This window comes from Camarhynchus parvulus, chromosome 3 (assembly GCF_901933205.1).
Source record: "Camarhynchus parvulus chromosome 3, STF_HiC, whole genome shotgun sequence".
In the NCBI taxonomy this organism is placed as follows: domain Eukaryota; kingdom Metazoa; phylum Chordata; class Aves; order Passeriformes; family Thraupidae; genus Camarhynchus; species Camarhynchus parvulus.
In genome coordinates, this window is record NC_044573.1 from 48,302,146 (window position 1) to 48,327,414 (window position 25,269).

General features: G+C 40.7%; 1 protein-coding gene across 5 annotated transcripts in view; it reads right to left on the reverse strand.

Moving 5' to 3' along the window:
• UTRN (utrophin) overlaps positions 1 to 25,269 on the reverse strand; it is a 342,692-nt gene that overhangs the window by 265,428 nt on the left and 51,995 nt on the right. For all 5 annotated transcript variants that reach the window (XM_030944526.1, XM_030944527.1, XM_030944525.1 and 2 more), the window contains 5 exons: positions 19,909 to 19,970; positions 4,922 to 5,014; positions 3,402 to 3,479; positions 1,580 to 1,672; positions 549 to 721 (listed from right to left, as the gene is read on the reverse strand). In XM_030944526.1, coding sequence (XP_030800386.1) covers positions 549 to 721; positions 1,580 to 1,672; positions 3,402 to 3,479; positions 4,922 to 5,014; positions 19,909 to 19,970 — 499 coding nt within the window. The remainder of the gene's footprint in view (positions 1 to 548; positions 722 to 1,579; positions 1,673 to 3,401; positions 3,480 to 4,921; positions 5,015 to 19,908; positions 19,971 to 25,269) is intronic.

The window sequence follows — 25,269 nt, forward strand, 5'->3', positions numbered from 1 at the left end:
CTAAAGAGTTTGATATTCTGCCCCACAGTTCTCCTGAAAGAGCTGCATACATCATCTTTCAAGCACATTATATTAAAAAACACCAGAAAAGCTACAGAGCCTCTCATTTCTTCATTTTGAAGCTTCTGTATCTTCTTATTGAAATTATATGGCAATCTCCAAGGGAAGAAATGTTTCTTTCTGCAAAGGAGGGCAGGTAGGAGAGAAATTCAGACGAAGGAGATGGTCAACTCCTCCTTCCCCCGCAGAGACCCTTTCAGTATATTCACTGTAAAATGCATACCAAGTGGGATGTAAACCCACTCCAATTAGCAAACACTTGTGCATGTGAAGGAACTCAGTGTTACACTCCTGCCTTGGCTACAGCCTTTGCAATATGCTGGCAATGTCCCACCACTGCTATTGTTACCACAAAAAAGACAAACAAACAAGAATCCTGGAAAATGAATCACTGAAATAGGCCAGAAGCTGTCAAATGTTCAAGCACAAAGACACAGAATAAAAGCTGTTTACTTCACTAGGTCAAAGACAAGCTGTTTGCCACTTACTTATGTCTGTGAATCACAGCATTAAAGGCGAGTCCATCAGCCCAGCTCGTGGTGAAGTTCAAAACATTGACCTGACTGTAAGGTCTGGTGGACTGGCGAACCCAGCTCAGCAGTATCTTCTCACTGTTGGTCTGCTGCAAATCTGACATGATGTTCTTCATGACATCCTTCACCTGCAAGACAGCAACAACTACACCTTACAAACATATGTCCCACTTTTCTTCCTCACAAAACCAAACTACTTCACAAATCATGGAAGGGGCTTCCCCATGAAAAGCTATGAATCAAACTCCAATTCCTCACAGAAATTTGGGAATAGCAGTCTTCAGGCCATCTTTGCCCTCTACTGCTTACAAAAGCCAATGATGCTTCGTGCAATAATGACACATTACTCTTACATTATGATCCTCTCACTCTCCTTGATGCTGTCTGTTCTAAGTATAGGGAATAATACTCCTCACTGCCTTGTGCTGTGGTTCCACCAGTAAACAAACTCCAAAAATACAGCTTGTATAGGTTTTCTGCTAGAAGAGGATATCTGCTCATCCTACAAAAGTAGTTTGTTGTTTGGGTGCTAGTTATACACATCTACCAAAGTCCCTCCAATTCAATGATCTTCCCAGATACTTAGATAAACCAGGAACAATTCAACCTATGAGACTAACAAACCTACAAAGCAGCTGTAAGATGCAAGACAAACACAGCTACCTAAACAGTAAAACACTACCTGCCTCAAGTCCTTGAGGAAGGAATAGAAATACAATGCTTCAGCCCGAAAAGCCTCTCTGCAATTCACACCAGCAGGAACTAAACTGAGCAGCTAAGCACAACTGGGCACATACAAGAATACAGATCATGGGAGGCAGCCAATAGACTTCGAGCAGAAACCAAATACTGGCCTGCCTTTATTTACCAGCCCAAAATAGAAGCAGTATTTTCTGCCACCAAAAGCCTGGGAAGGTTTGAGAAACTCACAGCAGAACAATGTACACGATTCCTGGAAAGGAAGAGATCTCACAGTAGCCTCTCACCTGCCAGTGCAAGATAATGCTCCACAGCAGCCCCAGCGTCAGCTTGTGATTCCCATCAACGATGTCAGTTCCTCCAATATTCACCAACTCCACCTGGAGAGGTTGAATCAACTCTCTATTAAACACTTATCACAGCTCCAAGTAACAACCCCACCCCACATCCTTGGCTGTCCAGCCAAATATTACGAAGTGCTCTGAAATAAAAAGTAGTTGAAGAGAAAAGCAGAGTTGACAGAAAATTTTTCATCTGAATTTGTCATGACAACTGCTTAAATAAATTTAACATTAACTGCTTAAACTGCATGACAAAAGTGGCACCAAAGAAGATTTTCCAGGGGAAGAGTTTTATTCTCTCCTCTAAATATACAGGTGCATACTATTAGTCAAAACTGAAATACAGAAATTCAAGCATAAAGAACCTGAAAGGAAAATAAAAGTTAAGCAAGTTTGGTCCTCAGTTATTTTTATATTTTAATTTGATTTACAAATCAAAAAAGTTGACTTTCCTTACTTGGAACCATTCTGCTTAAAGGATGAGGTTCACAGGATTACTTGATCACCTACACCCTAGGTTTGTCCAATCCTTGCAATATATATTTAAACACTTTTATAAATTATTTCACAAGTTATGAATATTGCATAGCCCACAAACTCTCAAACAACAGAATGCAACTACTTCTCAGTGGATGCCTTTTCTCTCCATCGTAACACACAACACACTTTTTAATGAAGCAAAGCAGTAGGCATAAATCAACTACATGACCTTAACAACCTTCAGCTAACTAAGACCATCTGTTTACTTCCAGAAACCAAGATGCTGTCAGCTTCAGGAAGAAATAATTAATTATTGCAATTCAGTATTGTTTCATTTATTTTCATAATTAAATAAATCAATTTCAAGATGAAAAACTCATTATTTAGCCTTTAAAAAGTTAATCAATATTTACAGTACCTCAAAGAACAAAAATAACCCACTGCCAGCTTTGTCTGCTTCCAAGAAATATGACACTAGTCCACCAACACAGAGGGGAAATGGCAGTATAATACAGCATGTTGTATCACTCTTCAATAAGCAGTTTATATAAATATGCCCATGCTTTCTTGTATTTGATGTATTTTATTTCCAAAATGATCTTCTTACATTATTTTAGTGACCTGACATTCACAAATAGAAATTCTAAGTATAGGCACACTCTACCAGGAATTGTTTGTCAAAAAAGGAAGAAAAACTAAAACCACTTTACTATAGCACTACTGTCTTTCAGGCATTAAAAACAAATATCAAGCTAAATAATTATTAGTTTTATTTTTCTTAAAGTATGATTTGATTTTGTTTGCTTGTTTGCTCTTCTGACCAGTCACCAAAGCTGCAAATTAGAAACACTATACGTACGACACAGAGATGACAGAAATCGTTGAAAAGACCCTCCTGGAAATGGAGAGCAGGATAGAGTCACAAAACCTGCCATTCCCTTACAGATTCCAGCACAAGTTATGCAGCATTATTTGAAATTATTTTTTTGTCCTGCTGTTTGCTTGAAGCAAATCTTCAAGGCACCTTTTTCTTGGGAGCTGCACACGTCTCAACAAAGCACAGTTTTGTGATTAGTAGTTTAATACCATTATTAAGTTTGCCTGTTAAGATCTCACAAAATTGCTGGACAGTGAAATTCTACATCATATAAGAAACTATGAACAGTTTACCCATCCCAATGAGGTCTCATTTTAGATAAAAAAACCTTTACTCTCTGCATTCTGAACTCATTTACATACAACAATAAAGTAAAGAATCTCTCAAAAAGCTGTGGAAAAACATGCTCACATTGTTCTGATGCAAGACTTGCAGTACTCGGTTGACGTTATTTAAGGCATGTACTCGGGTGGAACCTCGTTCTTTAGGCTGAAAATAAAAAGTTACAATCTGTTCAATATCAGAATTAATGGACATACCAAACAAAATTAGAGAAAAAAAATCTCCAGATTTTCACTTCTTTCTTTTAGTAGTAGTAAGAAAACCCAAACAAGATCACCCACAACAATTTCCAAATGAAAACTGGTCAGAACAATATTCCCTAACCAAAGGCACAGGACAGGCCTTGGATTCAAAATGTGTTTCAGCTCATCTTCCGTAAGTCCAAAAGTTTTATTCCCAGCATCTACAGAATTATAAACCAGCACTGCAAAGGCAAAGGAAGAGCTCCTGGGGAAAATCTGAGGCTTTTGAACATTTGCCAGAGTACTTGAAATTTTCTGGCTCCCAAGAGAGAACAAGCAGCAATTTGTTTTTCTGGCACCAAAAGCCTGCTAAATCTTTGCATACTGGCAAGAAGTTATGCTTCCTGACTTTCCCTTCCTTTTAATATCAGGGGGAATAAAAAAAAAAAACAAAAACAAAAAACCTCCACAACCAGACCTCCACACCAATAAAAATAAATCTTCAATTCTTGACAATACCTGCCACCCTATTTTCTTTTAATCACCATAATTTAATTCCTGTGGCAGAAAGTGATCATACTGCAAGAGCATGGAGCTGAACTCGGAACACAGTAATGAACTTCAAAACAAAAAAAAACTCATGTTGTTTTCATCATACTTCAAATTGCACCACAAATTATTAAAAGCAGTAGTAAAACACATCTGCTTAAAAAATAAAGTAAGCTCACAATGTGAAACTTTGTATGACTGAAGGTTCCCCATAAGGGCCAAAAACAAATCTGAGACTCAGTATAAATAGTGAAATCAAGAATTTAATCCCAAGTAATGGCACAGGTTTCACCATATTTTATGCATCTTTCTGAAGAGCCATTAATGTTAGCAGGGGAAGAGTTTTCAGCCACATGCACTTTCCCATACACATTTTGAGCAGTTTTCAGCCTTTTCCTGTCTCTAGATGACAAATTTTTTCATGGAGATGCAGATTTTTACCTACTAGGCTGTTGTCTTTTACTTTCTTTTTGCTCTTTAAGGGATCTTTCACAGGCTTACTAGAAGCCCACAGGGATCCAGCTGAACACAGGTTAACCTGATCATCCAGAAACAGACCTTTAAGAGATCTCAACTAAAAACATACACTGTGTGAACACCACTGATTTTACATGTTTTGCTAGACAGTATGTAAACCCTCAAGAGAGGGTCAGGCAGGTCAGCCTGACCCTGTATCTCATGAGTGGAGTTCATGGGAATTTCACTGGAACTGTAGAGAACAAGTACACATTACAAGTAAATTAAGGTTTTAAATAAATTAAAATTTTAAAAAAATCACATGCCTCAGTTTGTGTTTTGTTTATTCATTGGTCTGGGTTTTTTTAATAAATGGAAATATGACTCAGATGTTTCTCTTACCAGAGGTTTCCCTGTCAGACCCTCCAAAAGGTCCAAAAGCTTCCTTCCATCTTTGAGATCTGTGAACATGTCTTTCACTGGGGCCTTCCCACTCTGCAGAAGAAAAAAAAGGAGTAATAAAAACAATGTTTAAGCAGAACGTCCCTAAAAATATATATACTTTTTCCTTTGTATCTTTTAATAATTCTTGATTGACACTAAAAGTAGCGAATGAAAGCTAGGGGACTGCTACAATGATCAAGAAGGAACCCTTCCCTTTTTAAGTGTTATTTTCTTTCCTCCCTATCACTGTGGTTCTGTGCATCAGCAGCCTTATAATAAGGAACCAAATCAGTGCATCCTGGCTCAGATCAGGGTGGATGCATGAACATGCAAAGATGGCAAAGAAAGAAAACTTGGCAAGTTGGAGGAGTGATTTGAGAAGGAATGCTTTGGTTTGGTTGCATCTAAAGGAAGAAGAAACAGAGGCTTTTCAGAAAGCTATTGGGACAAGTTCTGTCAGATTTAAAATACGGGACAAAAAATTACTTGGAATTGAGCCCTGTGTAAGGTGCCACTGTTCTACAAAGACCAGTAGATCAAAAGGTATGATGTTTATTGAAACAAATAAATCACTTTCTCTACCATGGAAAAGAATCATAATGTGAAACCCAGAGGTACTCTAAATTATAAATTTCTAATTTTTGCTTTCTTTGGGAGTGGAGGGCCTCTGTACAAAAACCATGGCAAATGAGAGTGGAATCATGTTAACCTTTTCCATGCTTCCTTTTTAAATTATCTCTTCTTGGACCATAAGAAAGTTACCGTGGGACAGTTCTATTGGGCAGGGGGAGAAGACACAGCCAGCCAGAAACTAAGTGCATTTGCTTTGTAATATCCACCTGCTGGCTGCCAAGAAATCACTTAAACTACTGCTTTCAGTGTCCCTTCCAAGTGCCAATTTGAGGAGAAGAAAAATATTTTCTAAGTACCACAAAAAGCTCCAATATTGCTTTTTCCTGTCACCTTGACTTTTTAACATTGCTCTTCAGAAAGAAGGCTGTCAAAGACCCACCTTACATGACATAAATGAGCTGGCATAGATCTCTCCTGTCTTCACTTATCTCCTCCTGCCCCACAGCTGCTGGAAATTGCCAAAAACTGGCTAACAAATCAGAAAAAAGAGAACTGAACAGCTCAATGAACCCTGTTTTTGGTAAATGTCTGGTTTTCCCCAAAATTCATAAGAGTTTTTCTTAAGTGCCCCATTTAGTTAGATTTGATACTATGAAAACTACAAACACAAAAAAAAAAGTCAGAGTTGAACAGCCACAAAGAAATATTTTAGTTTCCCATACAAAAACATAACTAAACGTAACAATTTCAACCACCTAAATAGTGTTAAGTATGATCTTCCTCTCCGAGCACATACTTTTCACAGATGATTCAGATGCTTCACAGCTGCATAGCAACTTAACCAAATTTTTAAAGCATGCTGGAGCCTACAACAGGACAACTGGTTGGAGAGATGGGGAGAGACCAATGGCTGCTGTCTACCGGGACTTCAGCAAATCTTTTGACACTGTCTCACATCATATCCACACAGGCAAACTCAGGTGTGTGAACTGGACAGGTGAAAGGTGATTGAGAACTGGCTGAATGGCAAATCCCAGAGGGTCACAATAATTGGGGTCTGAGGGTCTAGTTGGAGGCCTGTCACTTGTGGTGTCCCCTAAGGTTCAATAGTGGGCCCATTATTGTTTAACTTCTCCATCAATGCCTTGGATGGAGGGACAGATGCCCCCTTAGCATAGTTCATAGATGACACAAAGCTGGGAGGAGTGGCCAATACCCCAGAGGACCGTGCAGTCACTCAGAGGGACCTCGAAAGGTCAGAGATGGGGAGAGGGGAACTGTGTGGAATTCAACAAAGGCGAGTGCAGGGTCCTGAACCTAGGGAGGAATAATCTCATGCACTGGTACAGGCTTAGGCTGATCTGCTGGGAAGCAGCTCTGTAGAGAAGGACCTAGGAGTCCTGGTGGACAACAAGCTGTCCACAAGCCAGCAGTGTGCCCATGTGGCTAAGGAGGCCAATGGTATCCTGGGGACATTGAGAAGAACACTGCCAGAAGGTCAAGGGAGGTACTCTGTCTCTCTACTCATCCTGAGTGAGGCCACATCTCACTAGGTGTGTGTGAGACTCATGAGTGCTGTGTCCAGTCCTGGGCTCCTCAGTAACAGAGAGATGTGGAGCTCCTGGAGTAGCTCCAGCAAAGGGCAACAAAGTTGACCAAGGGACCGCAGCATCTCTTACACAGAGTCTCAGGGAGCTGGGCCTGTTCAGCCTGGAGAAGAGACAACTGAGACATGATCAGTGTCTGTAGGTACCTGAAGGGAATGTACCAAGAGGATGGAGACAAACTCTTCTCAGTAGAGCAACAGGACAAGAGGCAACAGGCAGAAACTGACAGAAGTTTCACCTGAACATAAGAAATACCTTCCTTGTGCAGATGATTGCAAACAGAACAGATTACCCAGAGAGGTCGTGGAATTTCCCTCACTGGAGATGTTCAAAAAAAACATCTGGATGCAATCCTGAGTAGCACACTCTAGGGCTCCCTGCTTGAGCATGGTGTAATACAGGAGGAGATCAGCCACAGAGCAATCAACCCAGTAAAATTTAGTTTACATTTGGTTTGCATCACCACACTGAAGACAGTAAAAACAGGTTGCTAAGGGCACAAGGAAATTGTTCATATGACCAGAAAAGCAAGCAATAGGAGCTAACAGAGGTCTCTGGATGTAGTAATAGTCAAACGCTCATTGTGAAAGCAAAAAACTGAAAAAACAAAGACCAAACTTCTTAGTCATTGAAGTGTTGGCCTCTCCAGAGCAGGGTAGAAGGGAATAATCACTTCCACTGACCTGCTAGCCACACTTCTTTTTATGAAGCCCAGGGTATGGTTGGCTTTCTGAGCTGAAGCACACATTGCTGTCTCATGTCCAGTTTTTCATCCACCAGTATCTCCAAGCCCTTCTCTGCAGGGCTGCTCCTAATCTATTCATCTTCCAGTCTGTACAGATATTGGGGAAGACCAGGATGCAGGTGCAGGTCAGGACCATGTACCTGGCCTCAACAAACTTTACAAGATTCATATGGGCCCACTTCTCTAGGCTGAAGTCTTTCAGGGTGACCTCCATTCCCGCTTGCACATCAACTGCGCTTGCTCAGAGTGGTGTCATCTGCAAACTTCCTGAGGGCATACTCAAACCCACTGCACGTCATTGGTGATATTGAACCCTTCAGATCCCATTATGGACCCCTGAGGAACAGGACTTATTTCTGATCTCCATTTAGACATTGAGCAGTTGACTGCAAATCTTTGGATGCAGCTGCCTAGGCAATTCTTCATTTATTTAACAGTCCATTCATCAAACCCCTATCTCTCCAATTTAGTGACAAATGATGTTGTGGGAGACATTATCAAAAGCCCTACAGAAGGAAAGCCTCAATAATTATACAATTAATTATAATTATATATCATTAGAACAGCACACATATAACACCAAAACGGCGAATGTTATAGCCATATATCCTCAATTAATTTGTTGCCTTAGGTCCAGAAGTTAAAAAGGATTTGGAACTACCTCATCTAATACAGTGCAACAAGAGTATTGAGAGGATACAGCCTTCTTTCTTTGCTTCCATCACCTCACTTCACATGCATGAAAATAAGCTGAATGACTTCCTGCTTTCAGTCGTTTATTTCAACAGGTCATGGTATGTTTCAGCCCTACACAATGCTCCCTGCTGTGATGGTGGAAATAATTTAGATCTGCCTTCTCAGGAGAATGACTTTTCCATTTTGATGACCATCAGAGCACCATGTTTTGCTGACAGTTCAAGAAGTCAACAGAAGAGTATTAAATTATTTCTGCACACTAAGCTACTCATTCCTGGTTTGTTCAAGTACCCACTATCCTCAAAACAGACAACGCAATACACAAAGCCTCTGTATTTAGTGAAGTCTAGTAAATGCTCTCTGAGGGAAAGATGTTAGCTCACAGGATGTATTTTCCCACATGCAAGGTAACTCAAGTTTCCTAAGAAAGGGTTGCAACACTCACCCCACCAAGCCTATCACCACCTCCACAGAAGCACACCCACCAGGAAAGTTGGAAACCTGCTTCTTTAGCTTCTCACACCCACCTGAATCCCATGCACACACCTGGTGGCAGCTGCCACCCAGGCAGCCTCAGCTGTCCCATCACGGCACAAAGCCAGCCCTAACAGTCAGCTGATGTCCCAATGGAGAAAGACTGTACAGGCACTGCACCCTGCTCTGCTCACACTGCCTCCTCCCAGTCATGGATTTTCCTCATATCTGAATGCACATTTCCATGCAGGATCTGCCATGTGAACCATATAGTCTGCAGCCAGAAACATCACTGCTCTGTCCTCCAGTACAGCTGGATACTGGATTGCTTTCTTGGGATGTAGTTTGAGAGCAACCCATTGTGCTTCAGGAAGTCTTCTACTTTCTTTATGCAAACAGAACAGCTACAGATCTCAGCTTCTGACAGTCACATGGCTCATAAAGTTTATTAAGCATAGAAGGGTAGAGGAAAATAATTTGTTTAAATGTCAGCCCCAAGTGATAGTCCCATACCTATATTTCCCAAGAGATGACAAGGAAAAACTCTGGGGCAAAGCTGACCAAGCAGCAATGCATGCCCTCTTGCGCCAGGTACGAGGCAGCCCTGAGCCAGGCCAGGCTGCTGCCATCACCCTCTCTTTGTGATAAAACCCACGCAGAGCCCCATCACTTCACAAGTAGTGCCCACCACCGAGCCTACTGGGGCAGGCTGCTGTGGCAGCGCAAGAGCAATCTGGGAGCTGCACTATGTGGCCCCTAAGGCTGGATCTGTACTTCTACTCCAGGGGCCATCACTTGAACCCTGGCTCTGACCCAGCAGTCTGACTACCATCATGGCACCTGCTCCATGCAGACTACACTGGGGTGAAGTAGGCAGCCCTGAGACGAGCTGGGGCAGGCTGGTGTGCTGCTGCAAGAGCCTGGGCTCTGGGGGAGGACAGAAAGTAAGGCATGGGGCTCTGCAGCTTGCTTCCTTCACCATACCTACCCACATCCATTACTGCTCACTCCTAACATCCAGAAAATAACTTGGCCTTCTAAAAAAATGAAGTCTGTAGCCACAGATATGCACAAAAATAAATACACAATCTGCAGTATGCAAAAAGCACATGCATTTCTCTCTCTGTAGATTCTTGTCTGGCATACAGTACACTAAGGTAATCTAAATTTCTCTTTTTCAGAACTAGCATTTCACTCACTTTCTGAATAGTTAAAGACTACACAAGTACAAAGTAGTTCAGCCCCTGCCAGCATCCTGTAAGGAGAAGCAGTCCATCACGGAGCATAATGGATGGAGAAATTTAAGTATTTGTCTTATAAGAAAGAGTGACAGTGACAAACCATACTGAACCCTTCACAAGGGCAAATGGCTAGTCACGGTTGTGTTAGTAAGTACTTAAAGAGCAGCTTACATTGTGCTAAGCACCGTACAAATACCAGGCAGCTAATGGGTCCTTTCCCAAAGACAAAATAGAGTCCAGTTTACACTACAAAGACAGCATAAAGGACAAGCAGGGACACACTTTGTACCAGAAGATCTGTGCCGGTTTGGATGTAAAGCATTCACATCCCACTCACTGAACACTTTTATCAGTTAACAGAAGGTAGTTTTTCTCAGCTTTGCTTATGTTTGCCACAAGAGCAGAAAAAACAAACCAAAAAAGTCCTGGCAGAAATCTCTTTCCCTCAGCCTGTTCAAGAAGGCTTTGCCAGCAGCACTGTACACACAGTTACTGTAACAGACACAAGGGCTTGATAAAACAGACAAAAGAACATAATTAACAGACTTAGAAAGAGGCAGTGTTGGTTCCCCAGTGTTTTAAATTAGCACTGATAGCAGGAAAGGAGTTGATTCACCTAACAGGGCTGGTGTTAGGGAAAGAGGAAGAAGAAAAAAGAAAAGGGAAAGGGAGGCAGAGCAAGAGAAAGGAAAGTAAAAAAAAAATAAAAGCTAGAGACTGTACATAAGCTGAGGGCTAGGCTTGCTTGTGTTCTCATGAACTTTGCATGGTGACATTTGTTATGCACCAGTAGGCACATACACAAGGATCAGAACTAGATCCAATCCATCACATTACATTTATTCCAACAAACATTTTCATGCCAGCATTTGTGTGAACACAAATAAGGGAGACAAAGAGACAAAGAACTTTTGCTAGTTATCCACAGCAGAAACAACTTTTTCTGTTGATTTACCTCATGAGGAAGCAGCAGTTTATTAATGATCTCTGAGCTGGAGACCAGATGCTACCATATGTACACAAGACCAGGCATCTCAGGCATCAGTTTTACACTTTCCAACAAGACACCAGCACTATTTGGGAAGGAGATACCACACAGTGTTCTCCTCACATCAGCTGCCCTCATATGCCCCTTTGGCCATCTTTCAAGTGCCTCTACCTGGATCAGGTTTAAGAGGGTGACTCACACTTCCTTGTGTGCATCTAGAATTACTCACAACGAAGGGTTATTGAGGCCAGCCAACATGACTGTGCAAAAATCATTCCTTCTCTTTACCAGAAAGCATTCCCAGGAAGTGGAGGAAGATATAAACAAAATCCAGATCAGATATTTAAGTCATCCAATGCTGCTGACAGTCAAAAGCCCAGTCATCAACACTTACAGTTTGTTCTACTAAAGCCACCACAGCTACAAGGCAGTGATCATTCTTGAGTATGTTCTACAGTAGAACATTCTTAATTGTCCCTTTATTACCAATGAGGAACTGTATCAAACTGAGCCTAGTTAGAGAAAAAACGGAAGTCACAAATTCTCAGCAGGACAAAACCCCAGTTTTTCAAACATCAGCTATTATTTGTCATTTTATCATGATTACTTAAGTTCTTTTTTCTTGAACATGAAATTATATGCAAAGGCAATCATTAAAGGAGGTTCAATGTTTACCTAGTTGTTTAACTAGAAACATGAAATTCCCATATCAATTATCTGTAGCAGACAATTTACCTGTGCTTTAAATCAATAATTATTGAAGCTACATTATTAAAGCTAACTTTTTCAATTAATGAACACCAAAAAGATTGGAGAATAAGAGATAAGCCACCTCTATTTCACATCCTCCTTAGTGGTACTGATTCAGACCCTGTAGTCACAACATTAAAACCAGGATGAAAGGTCCTCTCAGTTTCACAGTTAATGCACACTGGCTGTCACCAGGAAAGTAACACATTTCATAAAACCATACAAATGACCTTCATCACTAAGGGAATGCAGCAGACAAGTTCCAGCTGCTCAGAGCAGGGCTGGGAAAAGCCCTGGTTAACATTTACATTATCTGCCATGTCAGGAACACCAAAACAACCTGAAAAGACATAGAAAGCAGTACATACTTATTTTCCATCAGATTCTTCTATCTTCAAATGTCACTTTTATGAAGTTAAGAGTTGTTTTAATTAATTCTTTTTAATCAATATATGACAATTTTTAACATCTAATAAGATGCTCAATACATAGGTCAAAGCAGTAGTAGAACTGTAAAGACCCATTTCCTTTGAGAAGGGGCAAGTATTGGAGAGGTTGGGCTCTTAAATGACAGCATGAACCATTCATAATGTTCAAGTACATACCCAGGGAACTCATGTAACCAGTTTAAACTCAAACAACACAGGAGCAAGAACTACACTTTATCATGACCAAGACCAAGTAAAAAACATGTCAAGTGTTGCTACATTATGAGGCCAGCACATGGGAACTCAATGTGGGAAACAAATCAGAAAGCAAAAAGGTCATTGCATAAAATAAACAACCATGTCAACAAATAATCTCACCAGTTTCTAATTTAAGACCATAGACAAAGTTTACAGAAGTATTTTTATGAAGATGTGATACTTTTTTCCATTCTCCTTCCACTAACATGCAGGAGTTACAGGACATCATACACAAATACTAGCTATACTGTGACAGATATATTTTCACTGGGTATACTCTACTCCATGCTGAATATTGCCAAGGAGTAGTGGCATCTCAACATGACACTAGTACCAAAACTATGATTTCAAATACCAAGTAAAGCAAATAAAAAGTTATAATCATAAGAGGAAGACACCTTATAGACCAAATTATTTTTAACTACTGGTGCTCAAAAATAAAATAGTTACAAGCAACTAAACAGCTATTTAAAACCCCAGACTAACAGGGGGTGGCAGGGGGAACTAATACTCATCACTGAGATATGCTGGAAATTTTGATTCTACTAGATGACAGACATGAGTTTAAGAAGCAGCAAAGCTGAATAGCTAAAGATAGTTCAATTCACCTAACACCTAAAATACTCGACTGACAACACAACTGAAGGAGGGAAGATCTATCAGTGCAAATAGAACAGCAAGGCATCAGTAACTCTGTAGGTCTTTCCCCAGTGTATTTACTAATGCATTTACACAAGCCTACATTAAAATAACATGTTTAATGTAACAGAACTAACCTTAGCTTGCAATTAAGCCTCACTACACAACAGTACCAGCAGGGGCAGTTGGGACCCCGCTTACCACTGTCAGTCATTTCTCTTGTAAGACTGAAAGGTTATCCTTTTATTTAGTTTTTCAAGCCACACAACTTCAATCGGACCTTTAAAAAATTTTAAAAATCCTGCTAACCAGATTGACTATTCTCATTAGCAGCTAACAGGTAAAGGAACAGATTTGCTTTGGTGACTCCACCAGGTTCAGCTCTAGTGCTTGAGAAGGTCCTACAAACCCTCCAACAACTGGGATGATAACCAAGCCCAAGAATCAGACCCAAACCCAGAGCATTAACCAAGTCATTAATACTTACAGCCCATATTACCAAGTTTTCAAGTCCAGCAAGGGAGATGCTGCTCACACCTCGTTCTTAGAGCAGAAAGCAGCAGAAATTGAAAGGAAGGCAGAAAACTGACAATTTTTTTGCTGTGACTATATCTGGGAGAGATCAACTGCTACATATTATTGCTTTTATGCTAGAAAGTAGTCATCCTTACTGTAAGTCACAACCTACTCTAGAAGAAAAATTCACTTTTGTGCTTCTTGGCTAAAAGATATGCTAGGCCTAGAAAGGTTTGTTTGGTCTTCTCATAAAAAGAGACTAAGAGAAAAGTAGACTAAAATTGACCTTTTTAGGGCCAGCTCATGCAAATGCTAATTCCTTTCCACCCAGATTATTCCTCTTTTCTAACAAGGCTGTTGCTTTTTAAGCTTTGGCTGTTTTTGAGTGAAGTTACATTTTACAGTTGAATTCAGCATTGAAAAATATCAGAAGCAATTAGACTGTAGAATATTTCACCAGTCATCAAGTATTTCCTTGCTTGCACCACAAAAACTGCATTGCAAAAAGGAAAAGACACCATTTTAGGTGATGTCACCTTGGACAGACAAAATTGCCTAATCAATCTTTTTGATCTCTTTTCTTGCATGACTAATACAATGAACTCTGTAATTCTCCTCCCCCCACCCAAAAAAAACACTTCTGAAATGTCCTTGACCTCAGGTATCTTGGGTCATGTGAAATTGATTATCATGAATAGGTATAATTTTGCCTTTAAAAAGATTTATCACAGTTGCTAAGGGTCAGCAATGGAGCCGCAAAATATCTTCACAAGTGTAGGGCCTCATATTTACTATTATGACAAAACAGAGGAAAGAAAATTAAGGGGCAGAAATGGAGGAAAACATCTATTCAGCACACCACACAAAAAGCTAAAAGACGACTTTGCAGTTACCATATGAATTAATGCCTGGTACAATGAGGAATTAACTGTTTCAATTTTAAGATGCATATAAAGCCACAACACCCCAAAGCGCTCCAAGAACAACTCATCAGTTCTCCTACTGGCCTGTCTACTCTCATTTTCCCTTGGTGTGCTTCCAGGGGAGGGGACACATCAGAGCCCAGGAGAGGAAATGCACAGGAGCCCCACGCTCAGCACTTGCCTTCTCAAAGGCTAACTTGGAGCTCAGCCCAGAAGGATGCATTCTACTCTCAAGCTGCACCTTTTCCTCTTCTTTACTCTAACCCTAAAGTCAAACATATTTTTGGAAGACCACAGAGTAGGAAAAAGAGCTTAAGATGCTGTAGAAGTGTGGGATGTCTGGCTTTATTCACGCTGGCAGATCCTGGCCTGGCTCCACGCCCTGTCAATGCTGGCCAATGCAGATGCCAGGGCACTAGCACAGGACTTGGAGGAGCAGAATCACAAATCCATGTAGCAAGAACACTACAAATGCACAAGTAAGACTGTATAAGGCTTCTGTAATAAAAAAAAAGAAATTGAGCTTGTATTGGAAAGCAATGGGAACACATGATGGAAAGGAAAGGGAGGCCCAGTGCTCAGGCATGCAAGGGCTTTGAATGCAGTTCCTGACACCTTGGAACAATGCCCCAGCTGACTCCATTCAACAGCCTGCCATATCCCAGACTTATAACTGAGGGGCAGGGAAATCTAGTGTCATTTTCACTGAATACCACAAATCTCTGGGCTTTTATGCTCTTTTTGCAGAGCACAACCTTCCTACCAATAAAGCTTTTTTTTACCATCCCTGTGGGAAAATTTCCCAAACACAGTGAAGAAACAAGGTTTTGGTAAAAAGACATTGCTTCAGTTTGCCAATGCTGGATCTGTAAGCTTCCTCTAGTGAGTGAGTGACAGTACTGATCTCCGACAGGCTGTGACAGACCTGACTCCATGGGTCTAAATTAAGTTAGGGAATCATGTTTCTTGTGCTGACTCTGTGTTCCACCTGCCAAGCTCGGGAAGAGCAGAGGAGGAGAGGAACCAATCTGAAAGCAAACTTGGAAAAGTACCACCTTGGAAAATGAGAAAACTAAAGCCAGCAAAGACTGCATCCTGCAAGAAGGTGAAGGGAAGGCAAGGTTAGTGTTGCTGAGACAAAGGGAAATGCAAAAATAGGACTGACCACACAAGCATCAAATCCTGTAAAGGCAGGAGAAGGGAAATAAAGGGCAGATGGAGCAGATATGAAGCTTTAAAAAGAAAAACTGGGTCTTGATGGGAAAAAAAGTGTAGTGACAAAGGCAAAAGTGGATATGAAATGGGCAGGGCAGCCAAACTCCAGATTTGCGAGGATTTGCCAGGCAGGCAAGGCTTCTGACATGAGAAGGTGTAATAGTAAGTGAGGGGAAAAAACCAAACAAACATACCAACCAAAAACAGGGTCAGAGAGTAGGAGTAAAGGAAGAAAACAGGGCAGAAAGAATTGTACTTGCAGGGTTCTAAAGTGGGACACAAGACTCCTGAATTCCTTAACCTGCCTATCAAGTTTCTAGAAACCTTCTGGAGTTGAAAGTGTGAGTATCCAACTACTTTGCTCTGTAATTATAAGCTAAAGCACCAGACATCTGCAAGATGCAGTTAAAAATCCCAGGCCTGCTGATAAAACATCTAAGTAGATAAAGACTGAAGCTATTCAGATATTTGGACAAACTAGAGTTGATTACAAAATCTTTGTTCATTTTCTCTTTACCTGTGTGAAACAAATAACATAGGGGTACTGGAGTACTACATTATCCTGTAGACTTGAATTCAAGCTCCACTGTTAGCCAGAAGTTCCCCTGTAACTCATCAGAATAATTTAAAACACAATTTTACATGCAATTACTGTGTGCCAGATTAAGAGACTTCCTTAGATCACTAAGGCCAGTCCTTGCTGACACAGGCATAATCTTCAAGTCCCTTTTCTATACTGATCAAGCTCCATATGAAAACCAGCTAAATATTTTGGATGGTTTGATTGAGTTTGCAGAAGAGATGAACCCTCTGAATTCTGTTATAAGGATCAAGAGCTCTGTTTCATATGAAGAAACATCAAAGAAATGTTAAATCCTCTGTGACAATTTAGCTAAAGTCTCAGTTTGGGCACTCAAAATTAGTAGCCAGTTCTGATGTTTACCTTTATTTGCAGTGGCTAAAAACCACTGTGACAAGACAGCACTTCTGCATTGCAGAAAGGTGTTCAGAAAATAACCTACTGGTAAGTATTAATGAAGATTAATACAGAAAGGGATAAAGGGATAGAAAACAATCCTACATTGTGTAGAGAACATATATCAGTTATCCATACAACTAGATGCTCTAATTGCTAAGGCTACACCACAGGAAAACAGCTAAATCAGACTCTCGAAACTAGACTGAACAGAGCAATGGAAAAAATACAGTAAGTAAAAACATCACATGGCTTTATAAACACGTGCTAAAATGCTCTGCCTCAGTATTTATCTGAGCATAAACTTCCCTATTGGTTAAAGCTTGGTAACAGACTATTTCTCTAACAATTTTTACTCTCTCTAATTTTAACAAAATATCCTTACTATACAGCCATCATAGGCTTGTGAGCTGTAGTGTGTACAGCTCTCCTAAGGTATGTCTAAGAGAGCATTGAATCTCGGCTCAGTACATTTATTGACCTTAAAACAATCCACCTTAAATGTTTGTGCCTTGATTTTCAAACAACACACACAAATAAAAGGCATTGTTCTAGCACAGTTTAAAGCAAGAGCACAAAACCAAGTTACTGTACTGGGAACTACACCAAGAACTCTTATCTCACCCATCAGGGTACCGAAGCAAGCGCCTCACAGCACACTTGTGATACCTCAAGTGTTTTACTTACCTACCTATTCTCTGATGAGAGAAAGGAAAGACACGGCTCTCTCTCTAGAACCTTTGTAAAACCTTATTGAATTGACTTAAATCAAACTCAGCATTATGCAATTTCATAATTTTTGTATGCTAAGCTACAAAAGCTCAGACAATTACTTTTTATTTGCTTAAATGAAGGGCAAGTACAATATAATTAACATGGAAGGACAAGTAAAATTTTTGGAATGAAATTTGCAATTCCATACAAAATACCCAAGTTACCATTTTGTTTTCTGCAATGTAAGTCAGATTACATTTAACTGACCTCTAAAATCCCTCTACCCTACTAAGAAGCTAAATCAATCTAGGTGACAGTAAAGGAATTTTAAACAATCCAAATTACTTGGTACATAAAAAAACTTTGACACAACAGGACTGAAATCAGTCCCTTTCTATTTTTAAGGTACAGTTGAAACTAGACTTCCTTACATGAAGTTATTTCTACTTAACACCAGCATTTTCCTTGCAATTTGAACATGCCAGTCTTAATAAATCTGTGTCTTGTCATGCCAAAATAGCCATGCTCAAGCTTGAATTGGACATGCAGCAGTTGGGAGTATGTCCTTTTATAGGAGTCTAATCATTAGCAAGGCTTTCATAGCTTCAGGCGTTTAATGGGTCATGAAGTTACAGAGTTACAAAGCTACAGTTACTTCAAATCCTGTGAGTATCAGACCATACCCTGTGCCTGGGAAATCCAGGAGCTTAGCAAGATCTGCCTGATTACACAGTATAGAAGGAAAGATACTGTATAAAATACATCCATGTGACTACAAGCAGAATGACTGAAAATAATTCTACCTTCTTCAATACAATGCCTACAGCACTCACAGATGAGTCACCTGGCACATTCTCAGTATGACTGTCATTCATTCTCAGTATCACTGTCATTTCCATGTCCATGCCATCTCTATGCCAGCTACATGACTACGGTCAGTCCTTTCTTTCTCACCACATTTTCCTTCCTTACATTATCCTGCCCTACCTACTGCTCCTTCTGCAGAACCACCGCTCCTCTGAGCAGCAGTCAAAAGCTGACTGTAGAGCAACCGGTTGCCCACACACATTCCTCCTCTAAAGAGCAAACTAGCCAAGAATGTATTGGATGAAAAGTGCAGGATATCGGCTTTCAATCAAAACAAACCCAAGCCAAAATGATTCAACCAAGGCCACGAGCCTTGCATTGCCCAGTGTCCTGTTGCACAGGAAGGAAAGGAAGGTAAAAATTCCTTACATTACTGATCAAGAACTTCAGAAGGGCAGCACTCCAGAAGCAGCCACTCATTGCTAAAGCACTGTTGCAGCTTTATTTAAAAAAAAAAAAAAAAACCAAAAACCAAAAACCAACAACACCACCAAATCACACACACATCCTTCCTTTATATTTATATCTGCTTTCAGGATTTCACACGTATGCCACTTTTCAATAAGAGCATGCAAAAGACTCGTTACCCCATTTGCAGCACCATGCTAGGCAGAAAAAAACATGAGTTTTCCCTGATAATAATCCAGGTTCTTTCACACATTCAAACTATGAAGCAGGAAAACTTTCCACAGACACTTATATTCCTGGGCAAAGTGTCATTTTTCCCTATCAGCAGAACAGTGTAAAAAGCAGGCTTTAAATAGCATTCCAAAGCAAACCACTTCCTTTATCATCCCAAACCATGAAAGATCCTCAAGAAGTTTCAAGCCAGTAAAGAGAATTAAAATGAGAACTGTACAGCATAAGAGCCGAGGAAAATTCAAAATGAGCAAGTAATTATATAAAATTTCAGTCAAGGCTCAACTAGCAACACCAGGTGGCTTCAACTAGAGGTTTGCAGAGTGAGTAAAGCTGACTCAGCACCAGAGTAAACACAGTGATGAAGGTTCAAAATCTGCTGCAATGCACTCTGAAAATTGCACATAAACTAAACCAAAACTAATCAAAACCAAACAGACATGCTCATGCAAATAACTATTTGATATATATTAACAAATAGAATCTTTCATTTTTTCTTAAAATATAGTATCAAATAAACATTTGATACTGATGTGCAGGAGGAAATTGAGAGAACAAACACTACACTACTTTATCTGTTTTCACTGACATTTTACTAGGAGTATTCATCAAGAGTAAGAGCAAAGTATATTAAACCAAAATTATTCTAAACAGTGAACCAAACAAAATTTAGTAGTACATCCAAACCAACATTACCTTGGAAAACCGAGCATTTATCCATTTTGTAAAGGTTTTTTTCTGTACATCATTGTGTTCATCTGGAGAGAGAGAATAAGAAAACAATGAGTGAAGTTGCATTCTTCTTAATCCTAGATTGTTCAATACAGGTCACATTAAACACTGTCCTGAGACGTGGGAGAACTTTTTGCCTTATCTGTCAACAAAGCTGAACAACATCCACAACACTTTAGTACTAGCAGAGGCACACAAATGCTTTGCCTTTGCTAATAACCACAGCAACTCCTTTGCATTAGAATCAGCCTCACAGCACCTCCCAAGCGGGTTCCTGATGCATAAAATTCACAAGCTTCCCATCTGGTGAAAAACAACCTTGGAAACCATGGGCTTTTAATTAACAGACTTTGTCAACACCTTTTTGCCTAAATGCATTACTCCAAAAGGTGCTGAGGCCCTTACTCAAGCTTCTGATGCAGATAACAACCTCTGTGGTAGCAAAGCTGCTGGGACAACCCTTGAAGCACTGGCAGCCTTACCCACCCTCAGCCTGCTTTTGCACCTGGGTTCAGAAGTGTGTTAGTGATCAGTCACAGACAAGTTCAGCTAAGGTGTGGGAAGGGCTCAGCAGCCCGTCCCTTCAGATGCCCTGCTGGTGTGACACCAAAGTACCACCACCTAGGGTCTGTGAGACAGACAGAAGGAGCCAGCAGGACAAGGAAGAAGGGCAGGCAAGCGCCTGTAGGTCAGAGCAGAGGGAGGAGCAGTGGCCTCCAGCTGGGCAGAGAGAAGGCAGCTTCCCAGGATGCCTAAGGAAGCCACTTAGGAGTCACCTACAATTTTACAGAGCCTATCCCACTAAACCAGGGTGAGTCACTTCCAGCACAGGACAGACACTCCTGCCTGTATCACAGGACATATCTTGGGTAAATTGCACTGAGCACTGCTAAAGGTGAACCTGTGCTTCATCACCTGTACTTAAATGACAGTGAAATAACTGCTGACAACAAGACTAGGCCAGGAAGGTTCACCCAGTACGGATTTACAGGTCTGCTTGCCACAAACAAAACACATACATGCAGCCTGTCAAAGGCTTCAGCCTCCAAAGCCCTGCACAAGCCACAGCCAGGGCAGTCAGTGCCTTACACCAGGCAAACTGTTGGACAGCTGCAGCCTGGATCAGGAGTCTCCAAGAGCCCTTCAAGACCCGACCAGCTTCTTGGCAGACCAATCTTGAGATACCCTTCAGGCAACCACAACACACCGCTGTCTGGAACACTCTCTTGCAGAACCTCTTGGTGGCAGCTGGTATCAATTTTTCCAGAATCCATTCCACAAAGCAGCAAACCACAATGGTTTTCAGACTAACTGTCCCTGCACTTGGAATGAAGCCATAGAAAAAGCCTGATTGCAACTCAAATTTTCTACTTCACACAATCATGAAAATTTATGCAGTCTGAAGCAATATCAGATTATGATTAAAAAGCACCACTTACAAGATCATATACCTCAGCAGCAATTGAGACTGTTGTACAATAAAGTTTCATCTATAAAATCCAGATACTAAAAAAATAAATTTAAAAACCACAGAATACAACCAGAAGATTTCTTATATAGCTAACCTCAACATTTCTCATTTCTGGCCTAACACAGAAGCTGACACTATCCATGTATTCACATCCAACATATCTAGCCAAAAACCTGTTACACACAGAAACCAACAACCAATGTTTTACCTAACAGCAAAGAACAGTGGCTACAGCTCAGTCCAAATACAAGAAGTCACATCGATAAGAAATGAAGTGTCATGACAGTTGAAACACTTAAACTGTATGACATTGCTCATATCCATCTAAATTAAGACCTTAGTTCTGTGCTTCTTTTAGGCTACAGCTGAAAAACCTGCTTAGGACACAAGGGTGCATGTCAGCCAGGAGCCATTGTTTCACCCTTCCATGCCTCTCCTCCTCAGCAAAAGCTGATCCAACAGACCCTACTCTTGAGTCACACCTCAAGTTCAACCAAACATCAAAGACAGTACAATAACTGAAAAGATTTTTCTGAGCAAGCTTCAAGATAGCTATAGCGTGCCATGCTCAGAATGTTGAAACTCAAGGTGTTGTTTCAGGGGAGTATAATTATCTAAGACACCTTGTTAACCCTGCCTTTTCCCCTCAGTGATATACAGTTCCTTAACATCAAAGACAGATAGAACCAAGTAACTTCCTGCTAGATCCTAAGTATCCATCTCACAGGAGCCTGGCAGACAAGATGAAACTCAAAAAAATTTTTAAAAAAGAATATATTTCATCCATTTTTCCCCTACAAGTCTTTTCTTTTTTTCCTTTTAAGACACAGGAATGGACTAGATTGGTCCAACTGCCACTGTTGGAGCAATGTTTTCCATTAGCTTTAACTGCAAATACTATTTGTATTGAACATGGTGAGATTTAAAAATGTTTCTCTTTCTAAATATCATTCATTGACCAGTCTGCCCCTTTTGTGCCAACAACCCCCAACTACACCCCTATGTACCATGATGGTTTCCCAAGGCTCCATCTGCCTTTTTCCTTCCTTAAGCGTCTGTAAGAATGAAGAATAACACCACAGTTCAAGGTATCACATTCTTTTAACAGTATTGCTCCTTAGCATGATGAAGACAAAGGACAGAGAGGCCAAAAACAGTTGTATGACTGTGTAAAAGGAGAGCAACAGTTATGAAAAGGGTCCTGCATTTATAAATCCTGTGCAGTAGGAGCTCTACACACCCCACTCTTGGAGGGTTCAGCCCCTTCCCGAGCACATGCATGGCAGGAGGTGACAGCTTTCCTCAGCATTCCCCAGCTTCAGCCTGCCTGGACTCCCTCAGCAGCCTTGCTCCTACACCTGCTCCTCAACACCACAGTCCAGTTTGTGGCAGTGCTCCTGCTAGGTGTGCTGCAGTAGCACACACAGCACTTACTAAAAATCCAGCCCCTTTTCCATCTTGTCAAAAATGACTGTTTTCTAGGAAGGGGAAGGAAAAACATCCACCAAAACTTGTGGGAGGGATAGAATGTAAGAAAATAAAGATAGTGCAGAAGGTAATCCCACATCTGAGGAGTTGCAGCTGTACTAATCACCAAAGATTAGGAACAGGCCTGCCCTTAATAGGCCACAGCTGTGTCCAATAAGTAGAGGAGTGCTACAAAAGAGTGGGTTAGCTGGGTGAGGGGAGAGCTGGAGTTTGTTAGCTGTGCTGTGAAGGAGTTGGTGCTGTGAGGAGCAGCCCATGAGAAATCACCAGGAAGGTATGGGAGCTTTGCAATAAGATGACAACAAAAACCCACGTTTTTTGATAATTATGAACTATTTAGTCTTGATAAAAGATTTGGTCAATGAAAGAATATGAATGTATGTACCCCTACTATCCCCTGAGGAGCAGTGCATCCTTTCTATTTCTTAAGCAAGGAATAAGAACCCCCACAAATCCCATCTTCCTAAAACAGCCTGGTCAGTTATAAAATCCATAGACAACCCTTGCCAGTCAGACTCTACTCTTATGCTTGCTTTATAAAAGCCTTTGTAACTAGGATCTTTGGAACTGGCTGTTACAGCTACAGTTTTGTCAAGCTTTCTTCTATAAACTCCTGAAAAAAAAAAAAAGGAAACTGAAATGCTGGTGCTTGGATAGCAACATTGACAAGTTATTTTATCCTTCAAAGTAATTTTCTATAGATTCCTACAAATTTGTAAGGCTAACTCCCAGAGGCTGACAGTATGATTCGGATAACAAATTAGCCATGTTCAGTAAAAAAAACAATATCGCCATTCAGCAAAGCACACAGTAATCCAGCGAGTCAACTTCTCACACAAGACATTAAAAATGTCAGCAAGTTACAGCCCGGCGAGAAACAAATTCACCAAGTTGCTAAAACATTTGTTTCCTTTCATGCTGCTGCAGCCTGACAATAAAAGCCAAGGACTGACTCAGGGCCAAATTCTGCTTCATTACCTACTGACTGTTTCCTCTCTCTGTCTGCCCTCCAGTCACTTAATGGACTAGTAACGGACAATGTCAGAACAGTTTGTTCCTTTAAGAGGAAATAAAAACAAACCTAAACACACACACACACAAAATTAAACTCTTGTGATGACAAAAGAGAGAAAAGCTTCCTATCCCGGGTGCCTGCTTCTGTTACACCAGATGATGTATGTCCACCCAACTGGAGTGTGCTCAGAACAGCCGGCTCCTGTGGGATCAGATGCCCAGGCTGTGTCCTGGCACTCAGTCGCCCCCAGCAGCCGCTTCTGTAGCCTCACACACCTCCTCCACCCACAACACTGTGCTTTAATTTCGTTTGGGGCACCTTGAAAACACAGTTGAAGTCCAATCTATTACCTTGTGAATATCATGTTGGAGAGCAAAAAGGAATCTAAATTATCTAAAAATAGAGGTAAAAACAAAAGCCCCACTGGCTTGTGGTTTGTCCTCTACTCAACCTCTGTTTCATGCTGAAAGAGAGCTTTCTTATTTCTCCAAAACACATTACATGCTTGCATGACAGAACTGCATTATTTAGCTTTTCAAAGACAGAAGTTATCACACCCAAAACAGCTGGCAGAACAGCACTAAAATGAAAATGCCCTGGAGAAGCATAGACTTGATTGGCAAATAAAGTACAGAAATTGCCCAACCACTCCAGCACACATTACCAAGGGTCATCTCACATTTGAAGACTTAAATTTGCCTTCACCACCTCGTTATTTAGGTTCTCAGCAAAGGAATTTAGAACTAAAAGAAGGAATTAGCCTGTGGGTTTCAATTAAGACACTTGGAATGTAACCAAGTTAGAAACATCCCTTTGCCTAAGCCTTTGGGCAATCGGGAGTGTCTATCGTAGATACCACCTCTCCCAAAACCTGCACACCTATGAAACCCTGACAACAGTAACAAAAAGAGGGATAAGCTTTGTATTCCTGGACAGAAAAAGCCTTTTGAAAGCAACTATCTTTTTGTCAAACTCAGACTAATTCATATAGCAAAAGACACAAAATAAGCATCTAAAATTTGAGAACGGAAACCAGGATAGTTTTTATCCCTGTTACCAAGAAGCAAAAAGCCAAACAAGCCAGGAAGCACCAGCTCACAGAAGAACCCCTGAGCTCATTGTGAGTACTGGCTTCACTTTATCAACACAGAATAGTCTTTATCAGCAGGTTTTGGGTTGGGCCTTTTTTAAGGATTGGGGGGAAAGGGGGAAGGTAAGATGTTTCATTTTTTTAAAGGAACAAAAAGCAAAAGTTGATCTTGTACTGCACATTCTCTCTTCTCTTGCAACACCAGGGTAGAAAAAAATAGCTCCAGCAACACATAATGTGCTTGTAAACTTTCACCTTTGT